The sequence below is a fragment of the Primulina huaijiensis genome, chromosome 3 (genome assembly GCF_012295235.1).
Source record: "Primulina huaijiensis isolate GDHJ02 chromosome 3, ASM1229523v2, whole genome shotgun sequence".
Classification (NCBI taxonomy): domain Eukaryota; kingdom Viridiplantae; phylum Streptophyta; class Magnoliopsida; order Lamiales; family Gesneriaceae; genus Primulina; species Primulina huaijiensis.
The window spans coordinates 22667534-22692920 of record NC_133308.1 but is presented as its reverse complement, the minus strand read 5'-3'; the positions used below and the strand labels follow the sequence as shown (position 1 = coordinate 22692920).

At 35.1% G+C, this 25387-nt stretch overlaps 4 protein-coding genes and 1 pseudogene across 6 annotated transcripts; 1 reads left to right on the top strand and 4 right to left on the bottom strand.

Moving 5' to 3' along the window:
- Positions 1-3567: 3567 nt before the first annotated feature.
- Positions 3568-6099, bottom strand: LOC140972579 (protein COFACTOR ASSEMBLY OF COMPLEX C SUBUNIT B CCB2, chloroplastic-like; annotated as a pseudogene).
- LOC140973798 (probable transcriptional regulator SLK2) lies at positions 6039-11831 on the top strand. Of its 2 annotated transcripts, none has more exons than XM_073436861.1 (10): positions 6039-6177; positions 6751-7924; positions 8120-8251; positions 8448-8496; positions 9258-9472; positions 9564-9632; positions 9762-9862; positions 10442-10535; positions 10612-10681; positions 10940-11831. In XM_073436861.1, the coding sequence occupies exons 2-10, from the start codon at positions 7016-7018 to the stop codon at positions 11635-11637; spliced, it is 2337 nt and encodes a 778-aa protein (XP_073292962.1). In that variant the 5' UTR covers positions 6039-6177; positions 6751-7015; the 3' UTR covers positions 11638-11831. The 2 variants fall into 2 exon arrangements, with proteins under 2 accessions (XP_073292962.1, XP_073292963.1); XM_073436862.1 differs by lacking the exon at positions 6039-6177 and adding an exon at positions 6203-6388.
- A 282-nt stretch (positions 11832-12113) lies between these two features.
- On the bottom strand, positions 12114-13340 carry LOC140972578 (F-box protein At4g00755-like; the record flags this gene model as incomplete). Its single annotated transcript, XM_073434980.1, has 3 exons — positions 12114-12228; positions 12442-12612; positions 13180-13340. Coding segments are annotated over 3 exons (378 nt in total), but the record flags the coding sequence as incomplete, so codon positions are not given.
- A 1572-nt stretch (positions 13341-14912) lies between these two features.
- Positions 14913-18425, bottom strand: LOC140973797 (F-box protein At4g00755-like). Of its 2 annotated transcripts, XM_073436860.1 has the most exons (6): positions 18280-18425; positions 17847-18042; positions 16385-16798; positions 16121-16299; positions 15701-15819; positions 14913-15496 (listed from the first exon to the last, which is right to left on the bottom strand). In XM_073436860.1, the coding sequence occupies exons 2-6, from the start codon at positions 18001-18003 to the stop codon at positions 15217-15219; spliced, it is 1149 nt and encodes a 382-aa protein (XP_073292961.1). In that variant the 5' UTR covers positions 18004-18042; positions 18280-18425; the 3' UTR covers positions 14913-15216. The 2 variants fall into 2 exon arrangements, with proteins under 2 accessions (XP_073292961.1, XP_073292960.1); XM_073436859.1 differs by lacking the exon at positions 18280-18425 and having other exon boundaries at positions 17847-18259.
- A 3532-nt stretch (positions 18426-21957) lies between these two features.
- On the bottom strand, positions 21958-22317 carry LOC140972577 (putative non-specific lipid-transfer protein 14). Its single transcript, XM_073434979.1, has one exon. The coding sequence runs from the start codon at positions 22315-22317 to the stop codon at positions 21958-21960; it is 360 nt and encodes a 119-aa protein (XP_073291080.1).
- Between the last annotated feature and the right edge of the window lie 3070 nt (positions 22318-25387).

Below are 25387 nucleotides of genomic sequence, written 5' to 3'. Positions count from 1 at the left end.
TTTTTATTGTTTTTTTTAAATAATCAAGACGTTCTTTACAACTATTAAAAGTAATATATATATATTATATTTTTAAAAATGTAAGAATAATATATTATAGAAAGAAATTAATTAATTAATATTTCCACAAGTCGTACCTTGAAAGTTTTGAGGTTGGCTTTTAAAAGAAGTGAGTGGACAACATCAAACTGGAAGGCCGTCTCTTGTGAGACGACACCGTTCAATTGAAGGGGTGTGACTTATTAATTAACTAATTTGAAATAATATCTTTTCATGAATCAAAATATATTAAAAATACGTTTTATAAAATTAAATCGTGAAATAATTTCATACAAATTTTTGTGAATCCGATGTTATTAAGGTATAGTTTGGTACACGGAATAAGAGAGTGATTGATAAATAATCCTCCTTATCCCACGTTTAATACTTTTTTAGAAAGATCATGGGTCCGTGATAAATAGTTTTATACAAGTATAATGTATCTCTTTTATGACATGTGATAATTTTAATCTAATGATAAAAAAACACCACAAATGACTTAATTGTCCTCAATATATAAAAATTTTAAACCATATCGTTCTCTCATTTCACCGTCCCATCAAATAAATATTCTATCAAATAAATATTTTTATTTATTTTTATATATTATATAATATTATAATTATATAAATGAACTCGAGATAATTATATAAATGATTTTTATAAATCTCAATAAAATTATTGGTATCACTCGATAAACCTTAAAAATTGATATTTGACTTGACTCACAAAATCAAATGCTCAATTATCATATTATATAATATATAAAAGTAGGTAAAAATAAATAAATCATGCAAGCATTGTCGGCGCATGAACAAATAAAAAATATGAACTCAAGGAACAATTTTGAAATTATAAAATTTATTATGATAAGGTTAATTTTGTCATTACAATCTTATATATAAATTTAATCACTCTTATTAAAATCATATCAAACATTAAATATAATATCTTACATCTTATATATCCTTAACTTATCTTTATATTATATATCACATGTTTATCTTATGATGTGTATTGTATAAATTTGCATGTTGGTGTGGACCAAACAAGTCAGATTCAAATCCAACTTTCTAACCAATAACGAGTTAATTTGACGCCATTAAATATTCTTGGGTCCTCGTAACACTGTAGACCAGTATACCATATCTCTTCTTCTTTTCAAACTTTGAGAACCCATTTCGCTTTTTACACACACAAGCACAGAGATATATATGTATATTAAATACATAAATTTGTATAATAATGATTAAAATAGTTAAATTTTATATCATATATGTCATTAGTTACAGCCCACATAAAAAATAAAAATAAAAATAAAAAGAAATATATGTAAATAAATATAAAAATACGTGCTCGATGACGATGAAATAATTTTTTTTTTAAAAAAAAAATCGAACAACGAAAATCAACATGTGTGGGGGCAAACTCATCGATATTGATCTATTTACCGCAACGTAATTGAAAGATGGGATGCATCCTACCAAGGAGACAGAATTAAAAAACACGTTCGGGACACATACTCGTAAGAAATGAAAATGAAATATATCTGTAAATTCATAAATTAAATGACCATATTTAAAATAGCAACAAAGTTGTTGGGTTTTTGAACAACTTGTCAAGATTTTTCCTCTCCAGATATTATTATCATCATCATCATCATTAATGTTTAGTGGCATTCGATGCGTGTCATACTAAATTATTTTGTAAAATATATATTATTTTATTAAGATATCATATATTTACTGAGATATTTGGAGAAAAATTTAAAAAAATAGAAAAATATACGAAAATTATTAATAAACTTAAATCACAAAGCTAGACAACAAATGGCAAAAACTTGTGTGAGACGGTCTCACGGGTCGTATTTGTGAGACGGATCTCTTATTTGGGTCATCCATGAAAAAGTATTACTTTTTATGCTAAGAGTATTACTTTTTATTGTGAATATGGGTAGGGTTGACCCGTCTCACAGATTAAAATCCATGAGACGGTCTCACATAAGACCCACTCATAACAAATATAACAAGTATAAATAATAATAAATGAGTCCTTTTTGCAAATGGTGGGAGGTGATTTAATCATGAGATAGGATAAGATAACATGAAGATATGACTTAAGTTTTGGTCCCTATTATATCCTTGCCAAAAAAAAAAAAAAAAAAAGGACAATTGGGATTACGTTGGAATCTCCGAGACACCATTTTTCTGCAGTACTCTCTCAAATAGATTCCAAGTAGGGTGCATGCAAATACTTATCATATATATTGTCACTATTTTCTTTTTCACTTTTCTGAACATATTTTTCACCGTAAACATCGGAGTAATTTCGCTGGAAAACAGAACACGATGATATTCTAATATGTTTGTTCGTCAACTCAAGTCCTTATTGTCGGACAATCATCGAAATCGTCCTTAAATGTTATTCAAAATAAATTTAGATTAAAAAGTTGAATATATACGATTTTTACTCTATGTGCTTGACAATTAATCGTAAGTACACAAAATTTCTAATTTTCTCCGGTGTGATCGAACTAAGCTCCACGGGATACAAATTTTGAGGTGATATGACCAACCCAACGAAGTACACAATAAATTATCGAAAAATATCTCAAATAAATTTCCAGGCCCGTTACCCAAAACTAATTTGGCCCTTTGGATGGTTTTAAAACATTTTACTGGACCTGTATTTAGTACGCCATAAAGCCCAACTTGAAAGAGATTTTCTCAGGCTACTAGGCATTGCTAGATTGTGCAATAAAAAATAAAATAAAAAAAGATACTAGATTGAATTATATAATTATTATAGAATTCGAATCAACTATAATGTTTCAGTCACTGTATCATATAAATAACCCAAAAAAAAAGATTAGGTTGATTTCGATTATATTTTTATTTTTATCAATTAAACAAAAGATGAAAATATTAAATTAATATTTTCGTTATTTTGACTCATTAGTTACACAAAGTACAATGAATATCAAATGTCTTCATTATTTGTTGAACTTGAAATTCATACTAAATAAAATTAAACAATATATAAATATGGAAGTGATAAATTTAAAATTTATATTCTTACTACAAAAATATATTTCAATCCAAACATAACTTAGCGAATTTAAGATTTATATTCTTACTACAAAAATACTAGTTATATTTCAATTACGGTACCTTAAAACACCATATATATCAAATCAAACAATTGAATCAAAAGCTTCCACCTTGGCGCTGCTCAGTGGAGGCCACATTCCAAGCTCCAACTGTAATGAATAACAAAATAGTCTTCTAGAATTACACAGTTGATTATTTGAGTCTGGTAATGAATGACAGAACAAACACCTTTTACCCAACTCATAGAGAACTTTTTTTTTTTTTTTTTTTATTACAACTCACGCGGGGAGGGGGATTGAACCCCGAATAAACCGGTTATTCCGGCAGGGGGTGATACCACTCGGTTACAAGCTCGGTCTCTCATAGAGAACTACTGTTTAACATGCAATGGCACGACGAAAACACAAGAACATCCCTCCCCAACCTAATTTCAATGTAGCCTATAGCCAGAGCTATCGGAACAAAGGAGCTCATTTGACCAACAAGAAAAAGAAAAATAAAGACTACGCTAACAATTATAGCATACAACTATACCAAGAAACAAAAACAAACATATTTAACTAATGAAGAAAAAAAATTTGCCGCACAAGTCAAATACAGACAAAGAAGAAATATACAAATTCTTTTACGATAGGATGATCATCTGGGTATCTCAACCTAACTGTAAACCACATTGATAAAAAAAATAAAAATTAAAGAATCGTTTTCAATAACTCACATCATAGTACGAACAATAAAAAAAAAGGATATAAAAAAATTGCAACTTCACATAAATGATGCATGTTTGATCTTAGAACATCTTTTGTTATTTGCAAAAGTAAGAACGCCACCTGTAGCTTGTTGGAAATACAAGGGACCCTTCAAGTTGGAGAATCCAATCCTCTTTGTTTCTCAAACCAACCAGAAGCATTTTCTTTTGATACATGTTTAGGTACATTCCAGTAGCCTCGTATGCACAATTCGTTTTGAACTGAGATGAGCTACAACGTTTACCAAGTTCATAAGACCACAAGCCATGTAACAATGCACATTTGTTACGGTATTAAATCGTCCGACTTATGTCCCACTATACGATAATTTAAGTCTTAAGGCGGCAACGTAAGACAGATAGTGAATTTGTATTCCGCAGTAGCACATATGTTCCCCACGCCAAATCTTCCTTAAGGGTATCTGCCATGTGCTGAGATATGAGGAAGATTTGCTCAACACCTTCTATGATATTCTTCTGATGTTTGGAGCAGCCCCTTACATATAGCCACATAATTTCACTGATTTGAAAAGCTCGAGCTAACAAGAGGTGTCCTGCAATAAGTTTGAACTTTAACAAGCCATCTTATGTGGGTGCCAAAGATATCGGGAAATATAAACCCGAAATTAATATGCTTAGACGTGCATGCTAGTCAGATACCGTGCAACAAATTCATTATCAAACTTGTTATCCTGTATTCTGATACCAAACAAATAACCGGTGATTATCGCAAAATCTCAAACTCGTAAAAAATGGTTTTATATTTAATAAAACTAGTATCACATTGAGCTCGTACTTCCATTGCACCAAGCTTTACACAAACTTTTCTTCACATCAAATAGGAGATTGAAATAATTGATAGCATCATAAAACTTGTTCAGGCATTTAGCATGGAAACTCTAGCCATCAACACATTGTTCACACTCAGAACTTGTATTACTTTGCTTATGCACATTATTTTTTTATAAAAGTTTGAGAAAATGAAAAATGTCGGTAAATTCAAAGTTTTACCTCACGAAATCTTCCAATATATGGAACACATATAGAAAACGCAGTCAGTGAAAGTCCTAAAGCCTCTGTTCTCTACAAAATATCAAGAAATCACATGTCTCAGAATCTCCAAGAATCTAATAAAATTCACAATCAGCTCCACATTAGAAAATCATTAACCAGTTGAGCTGAAGTGATTGAGCTGAAGTGATTGACGAAGAATCCGAGCCCACAAAATGATTCAACAACAGAAGCGTCCCAAATGTATATCCAATGTATCTGGGCAAGTAAGATTCATCCAATCCAGGTATCCCTTTAATAATAAATCCCAGAAAAATTCATAAAGTACAGAAGACAAGAGAAAAAGGAGTAAAACATACCCAGTGTGAAGCGAAGCACTGAAAGATTAAGCATCTCCTGAGGTTTGGAATTTTGCGAGCAAGAAATTACTACCCAAGATGATCGATTTTTGATAAATTTCAGGGGGAAATGTAATGAATGGAATCAAGAAAAGGGAAGCAAGTCCAGCGCTCATCTTTATTTGCCAGTTGAAACATGGAGCAATGGATAAAAATAGATGGAACTTATGTTGACTGGGTCTACCCGGCCCAAACGTCCTTTGAGCTGGTTTTAGTGGTACTGGGCTTTCAAGGCCGGGTCTCAACCCAATTTGAACAATGACGGTTCTCTGAACACATTACGACCAACACGCGAATGTCCCGTACTAACCTTGAGTTGAACAGGTGACGATCTCACGAATCTTTATCTGTGAGTCGGATCAATCTTACCGAAATTCACAATAAAAGTAATACTCTTAGTATAAAAAGTAATATTTTTTCATGGATGACCCAAATAAAAGATATGTCTCACAAAATACGACCTGTGAGATCGTCTCACACAAATTTTTGCCTCTTGAGATACATATAAAATAATTAAAAATAACTTCGATTAACTATTTTTTTTAAAAAAAAATATGACGATGTTAAAAAAATATACCTGTAAATAAAATAATATATGTGTGAAATATTTAGATTATATTAAAATAGAACATAGTGGGTAGTATAGCATAGATATGTATAGCCGACGTCCGGTTTGATATTCGTGTGCAATCTACTTGTAATGGTGAGAGGCTTCAAGCCAATTATATTTCGACACGGAGCTAGTAAACGACAGGTGTCGGTTGCACCTTTCCTTTTCCGTTACGTTAGCCATCTACCGGAGTTTCTTTTTTATTCTCTCCCTTTTCCTTCACAAATCCTTTCGATTTCTCCCTCTGTAGCTCTGTGTGAGGTAGGATTGCGTTAATCTTTAGTCCAATTTCTTCTTCATTTCATTTTCTAAGTGGGTACTAACTAATAATTTGGATTTTTGGGTAATATTTTAGTTTACAGAACTGTAATTTTCATTACATTTTCAGTTTGGTGTGTTTTCTGAAAGTTTCGATCTTGGATTGAGTAAGACGAGCTTAATTTTGAGTATGTTTCTTGCTCTGCACAATTTGGTGAGTTAATTTGTTTAAATTCAGTAGCTTTGCCGCTGATCGCTTTTTTGTTCGATTTGGAGATTGCGTGTCCGTAGTGGTTTTATTTTTTTTATTTTTGTCACAACCAGTAGTGGTTTTATTGTGTGCCTTAGTGATGTGTCAGTTTATTGTTCGATGGGTTTCATTTGTGGTTCGTTTGAGCTTGTTATTGCGCTCTACTGCGTTAGATGTTTACCTTAAATTAGGGTTTCGTTGATAACTTTGGCGAATTTCTTTTTGGGGGTGGGTAGCTTTTCGAAATGTGACTGCTGTCTTTTGATCTTGTCAGTTCGATTACCTGCGCTAATTAAGTGAACTGCTGATTGTATTTGACTTTGCAGAATCCAAATAAAGATTTTCTTTGAGCGGCAAACGAACGGTTCATTCAGGAAGGTGATGGTTAAAAGTAGCTATCCTCTAATGTTGATCATATCTTGGGTGATTTTTTTCAACCGAAGTAGTTGAATTTAAGAATTTAACAGAAAACTTTCCAGCTTTCGGTCTTGTCAATTTTTTCAAAAGTCCGTATTTGTCAAAGGGCTGCGACTGGATATTTATTTGGATCCCAGCCACTGAGCAGCTCTGCCTACAATTGGCCATTCTTGGATGGCTGGAGAAATGGCTCAATCATCATTGAGTTCTGGTATATTTTTTGAAGGAAATGGGCCATCCCGGGTTGTTGGAAATTCTCAGTTGAATTCAAATTCTAGGAACTCGTTGAATGCATTACCTGGACATGCACATGGAATCATGGACCAGGTTTCCGGTGATGCTAGCAAAACATTTCTGAACAGTGTGGCAAGTTCTGGACCCAGTGTTGGTGCTAGTTCTCTGGTCACTGATGCAAACTCAGGACTCTCAGGAGGACCCCATCTTCAGAGAAGTGCTAGTATTAACACAGAATCTTACTTGCTCTTGCCAGCCTCACCGATGTCATTCTCTTCTAATAACATTAGCATTTCTGGCTCATCTGTCATGGATGGATCCTCAACGGTGCAGCGAAGCTCCAATCCAGATCCTGGTTCACAACAAGCCCAACAAAGTCATCAGCATCAGGGGGCATCAAGTGCCACATATTTGCCTACGTCACGTATGGGTCAGGTTCAGTTCCCTGGTGGTCAGAGGGTTCCTATTTCTTTTTTCCAGGACCCTACTAATATATCTCAGCTGCTAAAGAAACCCCGTTTGGATATCAAGCAGGAAGATATTTTGCAACAGCAAGTTTTACAACAGTTGATGCATAGACAAGATCCCATCCAGTTACAGAACCCAAACACCCAAATGCAAGCTCTGATGCAGCAACAGAGGCTAAGACAACAACAGCTCTTACCATCTTTGTCCCCAATGCAGAGGGCTCAGTTATTACAACAGCAGCAACAGCAGCAGTTGCTTTTAAAACATCATCTTCAACAACAGGGAGTACAGGCTGCATCTGGAATTAAGCGTCCCTATGACGGTGGTGTATGCTCACGTCGACTAATGCAGTACTTGTATCATCAGAGACAGCGACCAACAGTGAGTCATTTAATAAGTATTGACTTTATCTAGTTAAACATATTTTCTCCAGCTGCATTTTATAATGATTATTTCATAGGTATACAGCTGATACGGTGCGCATGAGTTTGTTATTTATTTTTCTTTCCTTGTTCCTATGTGAGTTTGTTTTGTAAATGACTTGTAATCCTGTGTCATATTCATGTATCTTGTCAGGAAAACACTATTGCATATTGGAGAAAATTTGTGGCTGAGTACTACTCTCCACGAGCTAAAAAGAGGTGGTGTCTGTCCCTATATGATAACATCAGGCATCTTTCACCCGGTGTGTTCCCCCAGGCAGCAACGGTAATTATCTTGGCGCATGTTACTTAACAGAACATATATCTTTTGAATTAATTGTTTTATTGATGGTTATGCATCATGATACTTCGTCTTATGCTATTTTTAATTCATTCATTGTCCTCCCAACAGTTTCATCTAGAATGAGATGCTGATAAAATTGTTTATGTAATTGCTGTTGTTGTTGCTTCATTTTGTTCAGGATGCATGGTGTTGTGACATTTGTGGTTCAAAATCTGGAAGGGGATTCGGTGAGTTTATCTCAATGCTACATATACTGATAGTCGATATTTCACATTGTTTGTTCCTTTGTTGTTATTGGTTTATTGTTTGATGTCTCATGTCATTGCCAATTGAAATTGGCTATAAATTCGATAATTTAATTTACTGGTTTTTAATATGTAATTGATAACAATGGTTAGCCGTTAAATTGTGATTATCACGGGAAAGAAAAATGTCATTTGCACTATCTTGTTTAATGGAAGATCGTCCCTTGATGATTGAATTGACTCGAGAAAATCAACCATTACTTTCAATATTGTTTGGAAGTTGGCAGTCCAAGACTAATACTTATTTGAGAATTATTATTTTGCATGTTAATGGTTAATACCAAATCGTGAATAGTTTGTTTTTTTTTTACTTCTGAGCTCCATGATTTTGCTTATTTGGTCTTCTTTTCCTTTGTTTTAGTAAATCCATCCTTTGTATGTCCTGGGAAGATGTGAGAAGTTGGACTTTGAGGGGTCTTTGTCCATGCTTGGAATCTATAATTCTTTATTTATGTGCAACAGTGAGGGTAGAGGACACATCATCTTTAGCATACTTGAATTTGATTATCGCTGGGACCAGTCCTCTGAATAATGACTGATTTAAGCAATTTTTTTAATTTGAATAAATTATGATTACAAAAAGTTTCATCAGGTTTTTTTACTGTATTTTTTATGGCTTGTTTGTTTTACATCCAATTTAGATAAATTTAGTGCTTACATGTACTCTTTTGTTATGCCAACAGAAGCAACTTCTGAAGTGCTCCCTAGACTCAATGAAATAAAATTTAGTAGTGGTGTTATAGACGAACTTCTGTTTCTGGACTTCCCTCGTGAAAATAGATTTCCTTCTGGAGTGATGATGCTGGAGTATGCAAAGGCAGTTCAAGAAAGTATATACGAACAATTCCGTGTGGTTTCTGAGGGTCAGCTTCGAATTGTCTTCACACCTGATTTAAAGGTAACTTTAAAAGACTGAAAGTACTGTCAGATTTGTGCTCATGCAGGGTTATCACTTATGCTGTAAAAATTAATATCTATACTTTTTCCAGATTTTGTCTTGGGAATTTTGTGCACGTAAACACGAAGAACTCATTCCTCGTAGATTAGTTGCCCCTCAGGTAAAAGTGTGTTCTTAATTATTTTGGCTGCTTCAGTCCTTTATCCAACTGGTTTATATCTACGTAGTATGGAAATTAATGTGTTAAACAATATATTTGGGAGCTTACGGAATAAACTTGTATCGGCAGGTGAATCAACTGCTTCAGGTTGCACAGAAATGCCACGATACAATATCTGAAAGTGGACCCAATGGCATTTCTCCACCAGATTTACAGGCAAACAGTGCTATGTGAGTTTCAAAAATCCTTTCTTTCATTAACTTTCATTTTATTGACCTAATCTGAGCGATGTAAGGATGGGCATTGTGAATGTCATTCGTTTCTCTATGTTCTGTCAAAAGGTAAAATAAGCTTTAAAACTAGAATTAATCATCAAAACTCCTATTCTTCTTTGATTATTGAGGAAGTTTGTCTTTCGGACTTTTCGTGTTCGAAGGTTATCTGCGGATGGCCATTGTAAGGAAATTTGTCATTCTTTTTCCATTGTTTTCTTCTTGTTTGCCTTTTCATTTTTATTTAGTTATTGGTGACGTGGTTTACTCGTTTAAGGGTTTTTCGTTCCCATAGATTTGAACAAAAATTTCTTGCCAATTTACATGGTATCATAAACTCCCTGTTCTTGCACGAGACTTGAGCCATTGGCTTGAATACTAGTTTCTGGGTTTCCAACACCTACCTGCCGAGGCCCGGAAAAAAGATGACAAAATGACCCTGATACATATCTGGATATTTCATTACAACACGTATCTGAACTATTGGGTAGCTTCTCTCATTTACCAAGTCATGAGAAGTTGTCCACTCAATTACAGGATTGTCACAGCTGGGCGTCAGCTTGCTAGAAGTTTGGAGTTGCAGTCATTAAATGATTTGGGATTTTCGAAAAGATATGTTCGGTGCCTGCAGGCATGTCTCAAGCTTTACAAACTACTTATCTCCTTTGGCCATTTTCCTAGGTTTTTCATTTATTTTCTTTTAGCAGATTGCAGAGGTTGTCAATAGCATGAAAGACCTGATGGGATTTTGCAGAGAACAAAAAGTCGGGGCTATTGGTATGAATTCATTGCCACTATTTTTAGTCAAATTCGGTGTAGTGGGAAATCTTTCCTAATCATAAAATCATATGAAAAATTTATAATATTGGTAATATAGTATGAAGTCTGATTTTTTTATTTCCAACAATTGCCGTGCAATAATGTACATAAAGTAAATGCCAACCTGATTTTCACATGATTTTTAGCGCATGTAAAAACATCTAGACAGCAGGTGATGTTTGTTGTCAGAAATCTAAGTTGAAACCTATTTTGCAGAGGGCTTGAAAAACTTTCCTCGCGGTGCCATTTTATCCAATGTCCAGTTGCAAGAAGTAGAGCGGATGGGAGGTCTGCAGGATATGCCAACTGATAATAATCTAATGGTATTGCATGCTGGGATCAACGGTGTAGCTAATAACCATCCGCATATGGTTGGCAACAGAGCTTTGAGTGTCTCGGAACAAGCTGCTCTTGCATCAAGTAACTACCAAAATCTGCTTATGAGGCAGAATTCAATAAACTCCATCCATAATTCAATGCAATTAGAAGGATCTTCTCCTTTCAGCATTTCCAGTCAACCTTCATCTTCAATGACTCCAAAGCCGTCCAATATTATGCTAGGAAGCTTGCAGAGTCCACCGGTAGGTGGCCTTTTAAGCAGCCAAGTGCCACAGCAAGGCAGTTCATTGCAACAGCAAATGTTCCAGCAATTGCTTCAAGATTTGAACAATAACAAGAACAATAAGAGTGCAGTGGTACACCCACCGAGCAGAAGCAATAGTTTTAGAGATGCTTCAAATGGTGAATCTTTCGCTTCAGTTCACAATGTTGGATTCGGCCAAACAGCATCCGAATCGCCACAGAATCTTCATTCATCCACCGGGATCGTTCAAGATATCACCCCCGAGTTTTCACTAAATGACTTTTTTAACAGTGATCTTGATGACAACATGAACTTCAGCTGGAAGGTCTGACTAAAACAGGTGTTTTCTTAATGTTTCAAATACTGGCAGGGGATGAAACCCTGAGGATTTGTTATTTGTCCAGGCTGTTTTGAAACGTTATCATTTCGGATTTAATTTTCTGTATGCTCGTTATGTTTCTTGTGATGTTCTGTGGTAGTACATTTGATGCTGATAATTTATTTAGCTCAATGGTTTTATTTAAATTGCGGGGTCCTGTTTACTGGGGCTCTTGGGTGGAATTCAACTCAACTAAAAATTTTATACTTTTATCACATCTAAAATTTCTGTTCCAATAATTCTTCATTAACTTAAACTATAAAAATATATATTCGTATTTTAGTGGATGGCAGTAACATGCTCACTGAAATGTGTCTCTTCAATTGAATCAAAACCAATATAAATAGGTGCAGCAAAGACTCCTAAGCCCCAAGGGTAACTGCCCATGAAAAGGTATGTAAATAATCATTATACTTGTAACCATCGCCAAACAAAAGGTCGACCAATTCTGGGTAGTATTGCAATGTGAATTTTCTGTGATAACGAGCTGTGGAATCCTAAATGCAGGTGAGAATCGTATACCAACAGCTTGCACGAGTGATGCTGCAACAAGGATTGCTTGTAAAAATGTTCGTTTTTAATTAAAGCTACGTTTTTTGAAGAGAGAGATGATACAAGAAAACAGGCGGTTCTTAAACATGGCAGGAGTAGCAGCAGGAGAATGAGTAGGCAGATCCAGCAGGGGCTTGAGGTGATTACTCCCCCTTGGACAAAAATATGTTAATATCGATATCTAGAACATAAACATAAACCCACCATATATAATATAGCCCATCCAATTCATTTGTCTGAACTCTGCCTAATAGCTCTACTTTCAGGATTCCACCACAGGTGGAAACGGGTTCAGGGAGCGTAAACATTTGCCATTGATTCTTCTGTTCCATTGATAAAATGAGAGGATTGATCATTAGGCATCCCTCGCAAAAACTAAAGAAAAAACAATGGAAACGCTACATAATTATAATTTTTATAGCCAATATCTGAGCTTTCACGCCATACCAGACTGTGATCCTTAGCAGAGCTTATAGTCATTAACTTCTATAAAATCATTTACAAGAATTCAGGTTACCGTGAAAAAGGCCATGCAAATCATTTCAGTGTAATGCCAATAAAACAAGAGTCTGTCCAAATGAATCTAAAAAATAGACGCAAGAACACCACACCATAAAGTGATAAAACCAACCTAAGCCATTGGAAATTCAGGGCAAGAATACGTCCATACAAACATGTCGTCGGGATATTCATGAACATCTGATGTCAATTGAATCTTAGAACAGCCCACAAGAAATCTCAGAGACTTTGATGAATATGTGGGGATATCAAACTCAAAATATGCTGTTTTGGAGACAATTTCGGTGGTCAGTTTGAAAATAAACATGAAGGGGTATGAAAATAAGCACCACAGCAAGGTTTATGTTCATCTTCGATTGGATGGACATGGACTTCAGTGATCAAACCAAACCTACCATCCAACGCATATATCAATGTTCAGACATGGTAGGATCAGTTTGACCCTTGCTTGACCAATATGAAGCCCTCCGATTGACCACGTCACTTGACTCCAAAATATTCTTGATGCTTTCTTCAGGATAATTATCAGTGCTTGACGCACAAATAGCGTCTGATATGCTATTTTCTCTCGTAAAAGAGGTAAAACATCAACTCAAGGATGCATATGCTCTATTACCATTAGGAAGAATCATTTGTCTTAGTTTTCGGAGGTTGAAACTTGGCTGTGATTTCAACAACGTGATTGAAGTTTGATAACTCTGGGAAAATCTGCTTACAAAGCCCATTTGAGATTACTGCATAGTTGTTAGATATCTAAGGGTCTATTGTCATGGCGGGATGTATCCTTGATTACTTAATGAAATAAGGGAAATATTTTTCCTCCCATGTTCATCGAACTACAACCCACAGAGCTTATTTCGCAAAGGCCAAAGTGATACTTCTTCGGTTCTTCCTTCAATATTTTGTGACGTGGACGTGTCATGTGTAAAGATCCACCAATTTGTGCTAAAATAATGACGGACAATCGAAAGAAATACAAAAACACAATCATAATACCAAGAATAGTCCAAAAACTCAACAAAAATATAACCACGAATAGAATATTGATTTACCCAAACAAATAAACTTAGAGATGAATTAATTTTCAACAATAAATTTATACATCAACGAATTTACCAAAAATTCAACACATTTAAAATTCACTATTTCTTAAATCGAAATTCACTACAACAATTCCATAGCTATTGAAATATCATTACATCCTCAAACAATTAAAAAAAAAAAACTAATTCAACAATCTTATATGTTCGCCGAAATATATCTCAAAGCCAATAAACTCTGATACATACGATATTAACCCAATAATGATCAATATTGGTGTGATAATTGAGTCGAAATCAAATTATGTCTATATATACTACTAATAGAATAGATCTGACACAAACAATAAACTCGAAGGACTAAAGAACAAAAACAAAATTCATCTAATTTAAATCATACATACTAGTTTAAAAAATAAACTAATATAGGGCTGAAGTCCGTTGATTCTTTTGGGATGGCTCCGCCCTTAAATGATATATTTGTGAGATATGTCAACATGATTTATATTTATAATTAAAATTAATATATTTGACATAAAAATTAATATTTTTGTATGAATCGAGTCAAGTCGAATAAGAAATCTGTCTCACAAACTTGACTCATAAGACTATCTCATATATGTTTTTGTAACAAAATATATACACATGTCAAATAATAAACTGAACTTCTTGAAACCGCAATAATATCATAAATATTTTATAACTTCTATCAACTCGGAATTCATTTTGTTCCACCTTAGACAACATCTTCACTCGAGTGAGTAGATGAATGATATGGTATTGTTGCAAGTGGGGAAATAATCTCTCCTATTTTTAACTTTAAAATAACTTTCAAATATATTTTTAAAAGTACTAACAAAATATTTCATATATAAAAAATAGTCTATCGTTTACATCAAAATACTTTAAAAATATAAAATTTTATATTCATATCACACATAATATTCATGTATTAATATATTTTTTAAACGTATATAAGACTGATACTAAACGTAAATCAGTCGTACATAAAATAAAATATATATGTGGTTTATTCTTTTTTCCCAAGAAATATATGGGATTTATTAAATCAAATAGTATGTATGTATTATATACCGAGAGGATTAACCCCAGATAAACACGAAAGAGTGATACATCATACATACACTGAGATTTGAGCGTTTATATATGTATACAGTAAACTCCTTTATGTCCGAAGGCCAAAGTTAAGTATAAAGTGTAGTTTGTACTGAACAGGTTATCAAACTCATATACTTCTTCAGTTCTTCCCTTCCGAAACGGACTCGCTACGCTACTTCCCTAGGAGCCGAGTTGATGACAGTTAAAAGAGCAGTAACCCAACAACCCCAACACTCTTCGAACAATCTAACTAATCCAGATACTAAAAAAAACAGTTGAAGTTACTCGGTAGAGGACATTGCTAATCAAGATACTCATTATCAGAATCACCATCGTCCACAATCAAAGGTCCAGCTGCACGAAACGTGTTGAGTATCATTTGCTCCCAAGTCCTCAAGCTTGAACTGAACTTGTGAAACCGAGAAGGGCTGCTGCTCGACTGCAGCTCCAAAGATTTTGGAGGTAACAAAAGGTTGACAGATCCTGGATAGTAATTCAATGTGCATTTTTGGTGTTCGTCGAGCACCTCAATATCAAATGCAGGGGAGAGTGGTATACCAACAACTTGCACATTAGTGATGCTGCAACAAGGATTTCTTGTCAGAATGGTCATTTTCACAACCTATTTTATTAAAGAGAGCGAGAGATTATACAAGAATATAGACTGTTGTTCTTATATATTGCAGGAGAACGAGTCGGCGGATCCAGAAGGGGCCTGAGGTGATTACTCCCCCCTGGACAAAAAATGCTGAAATTCAATGTCTAGGACATAAAAAATAACTCACCATATATAATATTGCCCATCCGTTTCTTGTGTCTGAACTCTGCCTAATAGTTCTACTTTCAGAATTCCACCAATGGCAAAAACAGGTTCAGGGAGCTTAAACGTTTGCAATTGATTCTCCTATTCCATCGATAAAATGAGATGACTGATCATTCGGCATTCCTCACGAAGATTAAAGCAAATACAGAGAGTGTATACGAGACATGAGTATAATTTTTACAGCCAAGATCTGAGCTTTGATGCCACACCAGACCGTGGTTCTTATCAGCTCATAGTTACAACTTCTCATTAACAAGAAGTCATGTTTTAGTGAAAAAGACCACGCAAATTATTTCACGGTTAAGAGTGTTGCTATCAAAACAAGAATCTATCCACACAAATCTCAAAAATAGACACAAGAACACCACGCCATAAGACTGACCTGGGCCATTGGAAATTCAGGGGAAGAATGTGTCCATACAAACTTGTCGTCGGAAAATTCTTGAACATCAAGAAAGTGATCTCTATCATCATTGTCGAATTCCAATGGAACCTTAGGATGGCCCACATGAAACCTCACGGCCCTCGATGAATATATGGGGAAGCCGAACTGAAAATATGCTGTTTTGAAGACAATCTCTCAAGTTAGATTTAAAATAAACACTAAGTGTATGAAACTAACCACCGTAGCAAGGTTTATGTTGACCTTGGAATGGATGGACTTGAACTTCAGTGATCAAACACAAGTTAGCAGCCAACTCATATATCAAGGTCTCAGATACGGTAGGATCAGTTTGACCCTTGCTTGACCAATATGAAGCCCTTTGATTGACCCTGTCACTCGGCTCCAAAGTATTCTTGATGCTTTCTTCAGGGTAATTATCCGTGCTGGATGCACAAATAGCATCTAATACGCAATTTTTTCTCGTCGACGAGGTAAGACATTGACTCAAGGATGCATATGCTCTATGTTCCCTCTCAAGACAAGCCCATTCAGCAGAATCATCTCTCTTAGTTTCCGTAGGTTCAAACATGTTTCTAATTTCAACAATGTGATCGAAGTAGGAGGTCTCAGGGAACATTCTTTGACAAATCTCCTTACAAAGCCCATTTGAGATTACTGCATAGTAGTTTCAATTCAATATAAGTGAATAAGAATGCAAGAAAACATCAATTCTCCTTGACTAAAATCATTAAAATGGAAAAGAGGCAAATCTTCTAACCCAACTAATTGCATAATGCAAGACAAGGTTGTAATACGATGAGTGTATAACAAATTACACGACTAGACAATTGATAAATTTTAAAGGCTACGAGTCAGAAATCCCAAATTATTATTTCTCGCTCAAGTTAAAACCCTAAAGTTCAATGAAACGATCACAGTGGATACCTCAGATCTGCTGTTTGGGATTTCGGTTAGGTACAGACATCAATAAATAATATCACTCCATGAGTAATCAGATTGAAGCCACACGAACGACACTTTGCGAAATAAGCTCATCTAGCATCTCTTCATATCCGCATTTACATTTCAAGATTTATTAGACTAATTTGCCATACGAAAGCATCATGGCTTCGTATGCTCTTTCAGACTTTACTCAAATCCCATCATCACAGTGTCCAAATTGATAATAGTAAGTACATACTACATCGTATCCAAATTCATGAGCTACATCCATAGTAGCTAGGTAATTCAGACGATGTTCACTTCATAAAACTGATGTTTAAAGAAAAAAGTATTCTGTTAGGTCTTATAGAATGTGGGTGGAAAAAAACCCTCACGAGCCTAAAATCTTCACGAATTTCATGCACAATTTGCTAAACCTACAAGTTTCGTCCCCAAAATCCACTGATTCAATACATTTACCACCTCATCCAGTCTCGCTCTAACCTTACAATTTGTGGTTGAGCCCATGTCTATAGACATTGGGTGTCACAGCATAAGATTTGCACACACACATATACACCACTTACAATAAGTTCTTTCACCTTTCAAAAAATAGGGGAAACAAATATGGAACTCAAGACATTCGAGGTTGTCCCGCATACTTTGAGGCTATGCCAAAACCAATTCTCCAAAGAGAAACAATGGCACACAAACAAAAAAAAAACCCCATTAAAACGCCACATGGTAAAATCCTCAAACAGACAGAAGACATTCTACTTACCAAATTCTCGCCAAGAACTTGAAACAGCACACACGCGAACAAGATCGGAAGGGTCCTCCAAATACCCCAGAATCTTTATACACATATCCAGCTCAAGCCTCTGGATAAAATCCACGCCGCCATCCATTTCATCTGCTTTATTTCTTATTATCCACATCCAAAAATTTTAAATCGTCCAAAATCAATAGAAACCCATCTGAATCAAACAACCAACAATTAAATACTTGAACCAAAAATCACAAAAGAAGCAAAATGAAAACACGATTCCACTCAAATTCGATGAATTGCACCACAAATCAAAAGAGGAAGTTGCAAAAAAAAAAAAAAGCTTTCAAACACTTGATTCATGAAAACATAAACCAAACACGGACTGCGAATCTGCGAATAAATATTGTCCAGAGATTAGAGAGACAAAAAGAAGTGAACCCAGAACCTGATTCTGACAACCCAAGAATTATCTCCGTCTGTTTCACAGAAATTTCTGAGGAGGAGAACGAAAAATTCCTTGGATTTTTCCTTAAAGGATAACGACGAGAATAAAAGCTTCGTCAGCATACGGACTCCACGTGTCGTTTTCAGGTTAAGGTTCATAGCTTTTTCATAACTTTTATCTTCGGTTAGGTTTGTTGTAGTATTTAATAATCCGATTTTTAATCCTTCAAAAAAAAAAAAAAAAATCCGATTTTTAAACTATTTGGTTAATCATTAATTGTATGTATCTTATATTAATTAATTCATTTGTTGAACAAAAAATTATATTATTATCTTTCATATTTTTTTATTTATTATTATACTTTTTAAGTATTAAAAAAATACAATTATGATTTACTATCTTATCCGAAGAATCAAACTAAAATATTATTATTCTCGACATTCATGTCTTATTTTAAATATTAATATACAACATCATCAACTCAATTGTGTGACCCTAAACATTAATTTTTAAAATTATTTAGTTGTATAATAAAAATTTTTTTTTGGGAACTAGTAAGTACTATAATCTTAGTTGGGTGACTTAGTTGAAAAGCTTAATGAATGGAGATTGTTCGAGTAAAAATAGCTTTATAATTTTAAAATTAAATTCAAAATACTATGAACGATTAAGAAAACAAATACATGTACAGAAAATGAAAAGAATAAATCAACTAAGTTTGATTTTTAATTATTTGTTGGGATATCTCTCTATTTATAAAAGATAAAAACTAGTAAATTTATTGTTGAACATCGTCTGTTACAAGTTTAATCAACCACGAAGAGTACTTAATACTCACCCGAACAAAAGATTAAGGTGATGAAAAAACAAAAAAAGCAATTTCTTAGCTACGGTATTTGTTGATCTATAAGCATAAATGAAATATGAAATCAAAGGCTTGCACTTGTTTAGTTCTTTGGCACATACCCCAATGTATCCGAGATCTTTCTGAGTAGACGTGACTGCTTGCACCACCAGTAATTAATATGTGGCTACATTAACGTCGTTGAAGTTCTTTTCATGGATAAGTCTTCACTCCCTCTTGGATAGCTAGCNATATAGAGCCAATCTTCAAATTTTACAATCTTTGGGTCGGGTCGGTCAAATGAGGCCTGCACAAACGAAAATAAGGTTAGGGGGACCAGAGGTGTTTTCGGCGTGACTTCTCCGATATTTAAATCAGTCCTCTAATTATGAATGCAAATAGCAAGAAACGTAATATATCAGTGCTGAGAGAGCAAGAGAGTAAAAGTAAGTGAATGTGTCTTAGACACAACAAATACATGGTGTTTATAGAAGCACGAGAAGTTGATTACCTTGATGGAGTAGAATCCTTTTTAAGGTAGAATTCTGCCCCAGGTAAGAGACCTCTAAGGGTATAACTCAGTTGTTATGGCGGCTAGGACTCTTACCAGATTTGGTGGGGTTGGCCTTATACCGGAATTTTCGGGATTTCTTCCGAGAATGCCAAGTTGATGGTCTTACATTGTACTACTCTGACCAGATTTGGTGGGTTAGGTCTTATCCCTGAATTTTCGAGATTTCCTCCGGGAATGCAAAGTTGATGGTCTTACATTGGGCCGAGCTGGTCGAGATTTTGAGAATCCCCAGTTAATGGACTTACATCGTGTCGAGCTGGTTGGGTTTTCGTAAATGTCAAATTCATGGGCTTACAATGTGTTGAGCTGGTAGGATTTTCGTGAATGCCAAATTCATGAACTTACATTATAATGAGCTGATCGAGCTTTCGTAAATGCCAAATTCATAGAATTAAATTTTTTCGAGTTGGTCGGACTTTCATGAATGCCAAATTCATGGACTTACATTATGCCGAGCTTGTCGGGCTTTGGTGAATGCTTACATTAGGCGAGCTAGTCAGGTTGGTCGAACTTTCTTGAATGCGAAATTCATGGACTTACATTATGCCAACCTAACTGGACTTTCGTGGATGCCAAATTCATATACTTACATTATGTCGAGCTGGTCGAGCGTTCATGAATGGAAAATTCATGTATTTACATTATGTCGTGCTGGTCAGACTTTCGTATGCTAGATTCATAGACTTACATTATGTTGAGCTGGTCTAGCTTTTGTGAATGCCAATTTAATGGGCTTACAATGTGTCGAACTAGTCGGACTTTTTTATGGAAGACCATGATAACCTCGTTCCATAAAGACCAAAAAGTCTTAGATTTTTTTTTGAGAAAAGATCAGGAGCTGTTCGGAGGAATACCAAGATGAGCTCTTCCATTGAAGACCAAAAACTCCTTCGGAGAAGTCCACGAGCTCTTCCGTAGAAGACCAAAAGTTGTCCAGAGAAAGACCGAGATGAGCTCTTCCTATGAAGACCAGAAAATCTTTCGAGAAAGACTAGAGGCTCTTCCATGGAAGACAATAAATTGTTAGAAAAAGAGCAAGAGCTCTTCCAAGGAAGATCAGGATGAGATCTTCCACTACAACAAAAATGACTTTTCGCAGCGCGCAGATACTCTTTCCGCGGCGCACATTGCACGCTGCAAAATTGCAAGCTGTTGAAAGTTCAAGATTATCCGCAGCGTGCATGCGCACGCTGTTAATACTATTATCAACGGCGTGCATACGTACGCTGTTAATACAACTATCCGCAGCGTGCAATGCACGCCGTTAATAATCAAAAAAATCTAAATATTAGCGACGGTTTTTGACAATACTGTCGCTAATTGGCGACGGTTGAAAACCAAACACATCGTCGCGCATTTAGCTACGGTTTATAATCCGTCGCTACGTTAACGACGGTGTTTAAATTTAGCGACGGGTTTGTCAAAATCGTCGCTAAATTTAGCAACAGTTTTACGTTAATCCGTCGCATGTGTCATCTAAATATGTATTATTTATCAACTCAAAACTGTAAAAACATCAATAGTAATGTATTTACTGTAATAATAATTAAATACTATATGTTATAAATCATTATTGATCGCATATTTTCATTGTAATTGACTTCATCAGTACAAATATGAAGTAGAATGATATTGAATAAATTTCTTGTGAGATGCTATCACGGATTTATATCAGTCAGATAGGTCAACTCGACTCATATTTACGATAAAAAACATAGCAAAATAATATTTTCTCATGAATTTGAACGAATAATAGATACGACTCTAAAAAATTACTCATGATATCATCTCGACTCTAAAAAATGACTCATGATATCATCTCAAAAAAAGTTTTTGTGATTTAATTTTCTATTTGAATAACATTGACTTGGTTGAACAAATATACCCACACCTAACCAAATTTTATTATACCAATCTTAGTCTTTTGGTTTTCATATTTCACCTTATCTTTATAAAAATCAATCTTATTAAAATTTTATAAATTAATATTTTACTCGTAGAATATGTTACTCTCTCTGTTCTTTTATATAACATGTTCCTTTTAGTACATAGTTAAGTGTTTTTCAAAAAAAAAAAAAAATTAATCATATTGTAAAAATTGATCAAATCAATGATATTAAAATCAGGTGAATTAAAGGGATATCTTAAAAACACTTTGTCATGCTATATATCATATTCTCAAATAGCGAAATGGCCATAGACTAGAAGCACTTAGTCACTTAGTGTGTGCAAGAGTTGGAAAATCTTGTTTTCGATCTTACTATTCACAATCAGTGTTAGGATCAATGGTGAATCCAAGAGAAACGCCGCAGAATCCAGGTAAGGTGGCTATGGCGGTGGCGTTAGGGCTGTAGGTACTTATCAGCTCCATCAAGCACCGGCAGACAGTGCGGATGTTGTCGCCCGAGTCCGCCAGATTGTTCAGGCTGGTCATGGCCACGCAGCACGGTGAACCTGGAATCGGGTCTGGGGAACCGTAGGTCACGAAGCTGGAGCAGGCAGAGACCAGCGATGTCACGATGGTGCAGTCGGCAGAAAATGCTACCCGGAACCAGGAGAGCACAACAGCCACCACTACGATCGCACAGGCTGCGGTGCGAACAGAACTGATTCCCACCATTTGGTTATATCGATCGCTCATCATTCAATTAGTTTGTTCTTTAAAATAAATTAAATTGAATTGAATGAGGTAGAAATATTATATAGTTCGTGCGAAATTAGGTGGGCAAGGTTTGGTGCAAAATGCGTGTGCCATTTGCATTGAAGTTGCATGGGATGATTACTATACGTGAGTTGATTACGCTACTTCCAAAGCTAGAGCTCATGTTCCATTCAAACTATATAGCAATTTAAATATATAAATAAAAAAAATGTTCAAAATTCACAAATTATGAATCAAATCAAATTCAACTTTTTAGGCCTTAATCTCAAGATCTTAGCCCGCATTCCCGCCCCTTAATTTAGACAAAAGGTACCCTTTATTTAGAGAAAAGGGCCATTCCATTTTTTAAGATGATTTTATAGATCTATCGATCGATCACGTATATACATGAATAAAAAATATTATTTTTAATATAAAAAATAATATTTTTTTATTGATATGAGTCTAACAAAAATGCATATAAAAAAATTGACGTTCTCAGAAGATGTTTTGTATAAAGAAAATGTTGCTTTAGAAAAACATTCAGTACATACATTATAATCAAGGGAGAATTGGTGGACAGTACCTAAACCAAACTCAAATTTGTTCCTACTCCCTGGTGAGAGAAAAAGTTTTCATAAATACCAAAATTACCCTTATATCCTATTTAATTATAATTGATCCCCGCGCTGTCACAAAATGGTATCAGAGCCATAGGTTGATTTATTTCAAACACAAAATTTATTGTTACAAAGAAACGAAATGTTTGAGGAGGAGAATTTCGAAAATTATGAATCCGAACTTAGGTTCGAGAAAAATAATTAACAAGAATTATTCCAATATTTTGGAATATAAACAAGAGAATCTAACTATTGTTAGATATCAGAAACAGAAAGGGAAGCATCAGCATCCTCAGGTAAACTTATGATTCAATCTAATAAGTTTATGGAAATTATACCAGATTCTTCTAAGCTCTCTTTAGATCTTAGAGAAATTCAGAAAACAGTACAAAACTATGGTAATATGCTATATTTTGTACCACAACGAGTTGAAAAAATCCTTGAAAACCAGGAAGAAATTCTTGGAATATTAAAGGATATTCAAACAAGAATTCAGAAACTAGAACAACAACCAAGTTCTAGTAAAAGATCTTCAGGAGGATGGTTACCACCATCATTTGGTACTGAACCTTTGTTACATCAACAAGGAAAGGCCAGAGTGGTGTCAAAACCTTTGACTGAAGAAGAGAAGATGATCAATCTAATTAAGTCTGTCTCAGAAAAGAAATTAATCTGATGACAACTTTAGAAAGGATTGGTCTGGATGATCTACAAGAACTTGCGGAATCTTTCGCAAATCTCAAAGTTGTAGATCTAAAGATGAACACAGCAGGAGGTGAAACACCTGCTATAACCTGGTCATCTTCACAGGAACTACCAAGGGAAAGTGTGGGATCTCAAAATATACACATGAGAGAATCTCAGACTGATTTCCATACTGGTGGAGGTTCACACCCTGCGGGAACAAGGACAAGGAGAAATCAAATTCCCTTGCACCAAACCCCCTATGGGAAAACTGTTTTAGATCCTATACATCCTTACGGGGTTATGCTTAACCTTGATGTATTAGATTTCAAAAACAGAGAAGAACTCATAGATGATTGGACATCTGCTATGAGAATTGCAGCAGGAACACTTGATCTCAACAGAGAAGGATTCATTAAACTCCTAGAAATGAGTCTTATGGGATCAGTGAAAATTGCTTGGGACATGACTTCGGTGGAAACTAAAGAGTCGGTCCTAGCTGGAGAATCTCTAAGCGAGATAGCTGGAAGAATGGATATCCTATTTAAAGCACAATTTATAGGGGTAGACTATTTTAATAGTCAAGACACAGAGAAGAGGAAGAAATATACTCAAGCTCTGTATAGTCTTGAATTACATGACATCTGTTTAGTAGATGAATACATTATGTTATTCACCAAATATAGATGGAATTCAGGAGTCGAAGAAGATACAGCTATGCAGCTTTTCTTCGCAAAAATGCCCAGTCCCTGGAGAGAAATGCTCATAAGGGAATATGTACCTGGAAATCCAGATACATTGGCACGAAGAGCTTCTTTCCTTAAAGGAAAATTGGCGGAATGGTGCCATTTGGCAGCATTACAAAAGAATTACAAACGATTAAGGGGTATTAATAAACGTACGCCTTTGTGTTGAAAAGAAAATGATCTTCCAACAATTATTGGAAGTAAACCACAAAAGCATAAAAGGAAAAGTTTTAGGACTCATCCTTATGCTAGAGGGGGAAGGAGTTCTTGGAAACCAAGAACAATATGGTCTAGACAAAAAGCCAGATCTTATAAATCTGGACAAAGAAGCGGACCATCAAGAAGTAGGATATCCTCCCAGGCATCGAGTACATCTCGGAGCACAGGAAGAACACCTACAAAGAAAACTTTCAGAAGGGCTCATACACGAGCTAATGAGAGTTTTAAGGACTGTAATTGCTGGACATGTGGAGCAAGAGGACATATCTCGACTAACTGTCCAGAAAATGAAAAAAGAGGTATTAAACGCTTCGATCCAACTCCGGATATTGAAGAAGCAGTTTATTACCAAGATCTTATTCAGGTATACCGATTTGAGGACATTGCCTCAGATGAGAGTATATATGAAGAAGAAGAAGTTTTAAGTCAGGGAGAATCCGATGGAACTGAATCGGAATCTGACTGAAAACGAGGTGTTTCGACACGAAACACATGAGGATTTGTCTGGGTTCTTTAGCCAGACAGCAATATCTAATAACATGGTTCAAAGAATCATGAAAGAAAATCCTAGTCTACAGAGATACAAAGGATTCTCTGCAGGACAGGTAGAAAAGTTCTTAGGAAATCTTGGCCTAAGAAACAGAAAGTATCATCTAATCTATAAAGTCTCCAGAAGGGAAATGGCAATCCCAATGGAACTTACGGGAAATAGAATGGAGATGCAATTAATGCCTTATGAAGAAATAAAGGAGGAATTACAAAAACTCAAGATCGAAGTAG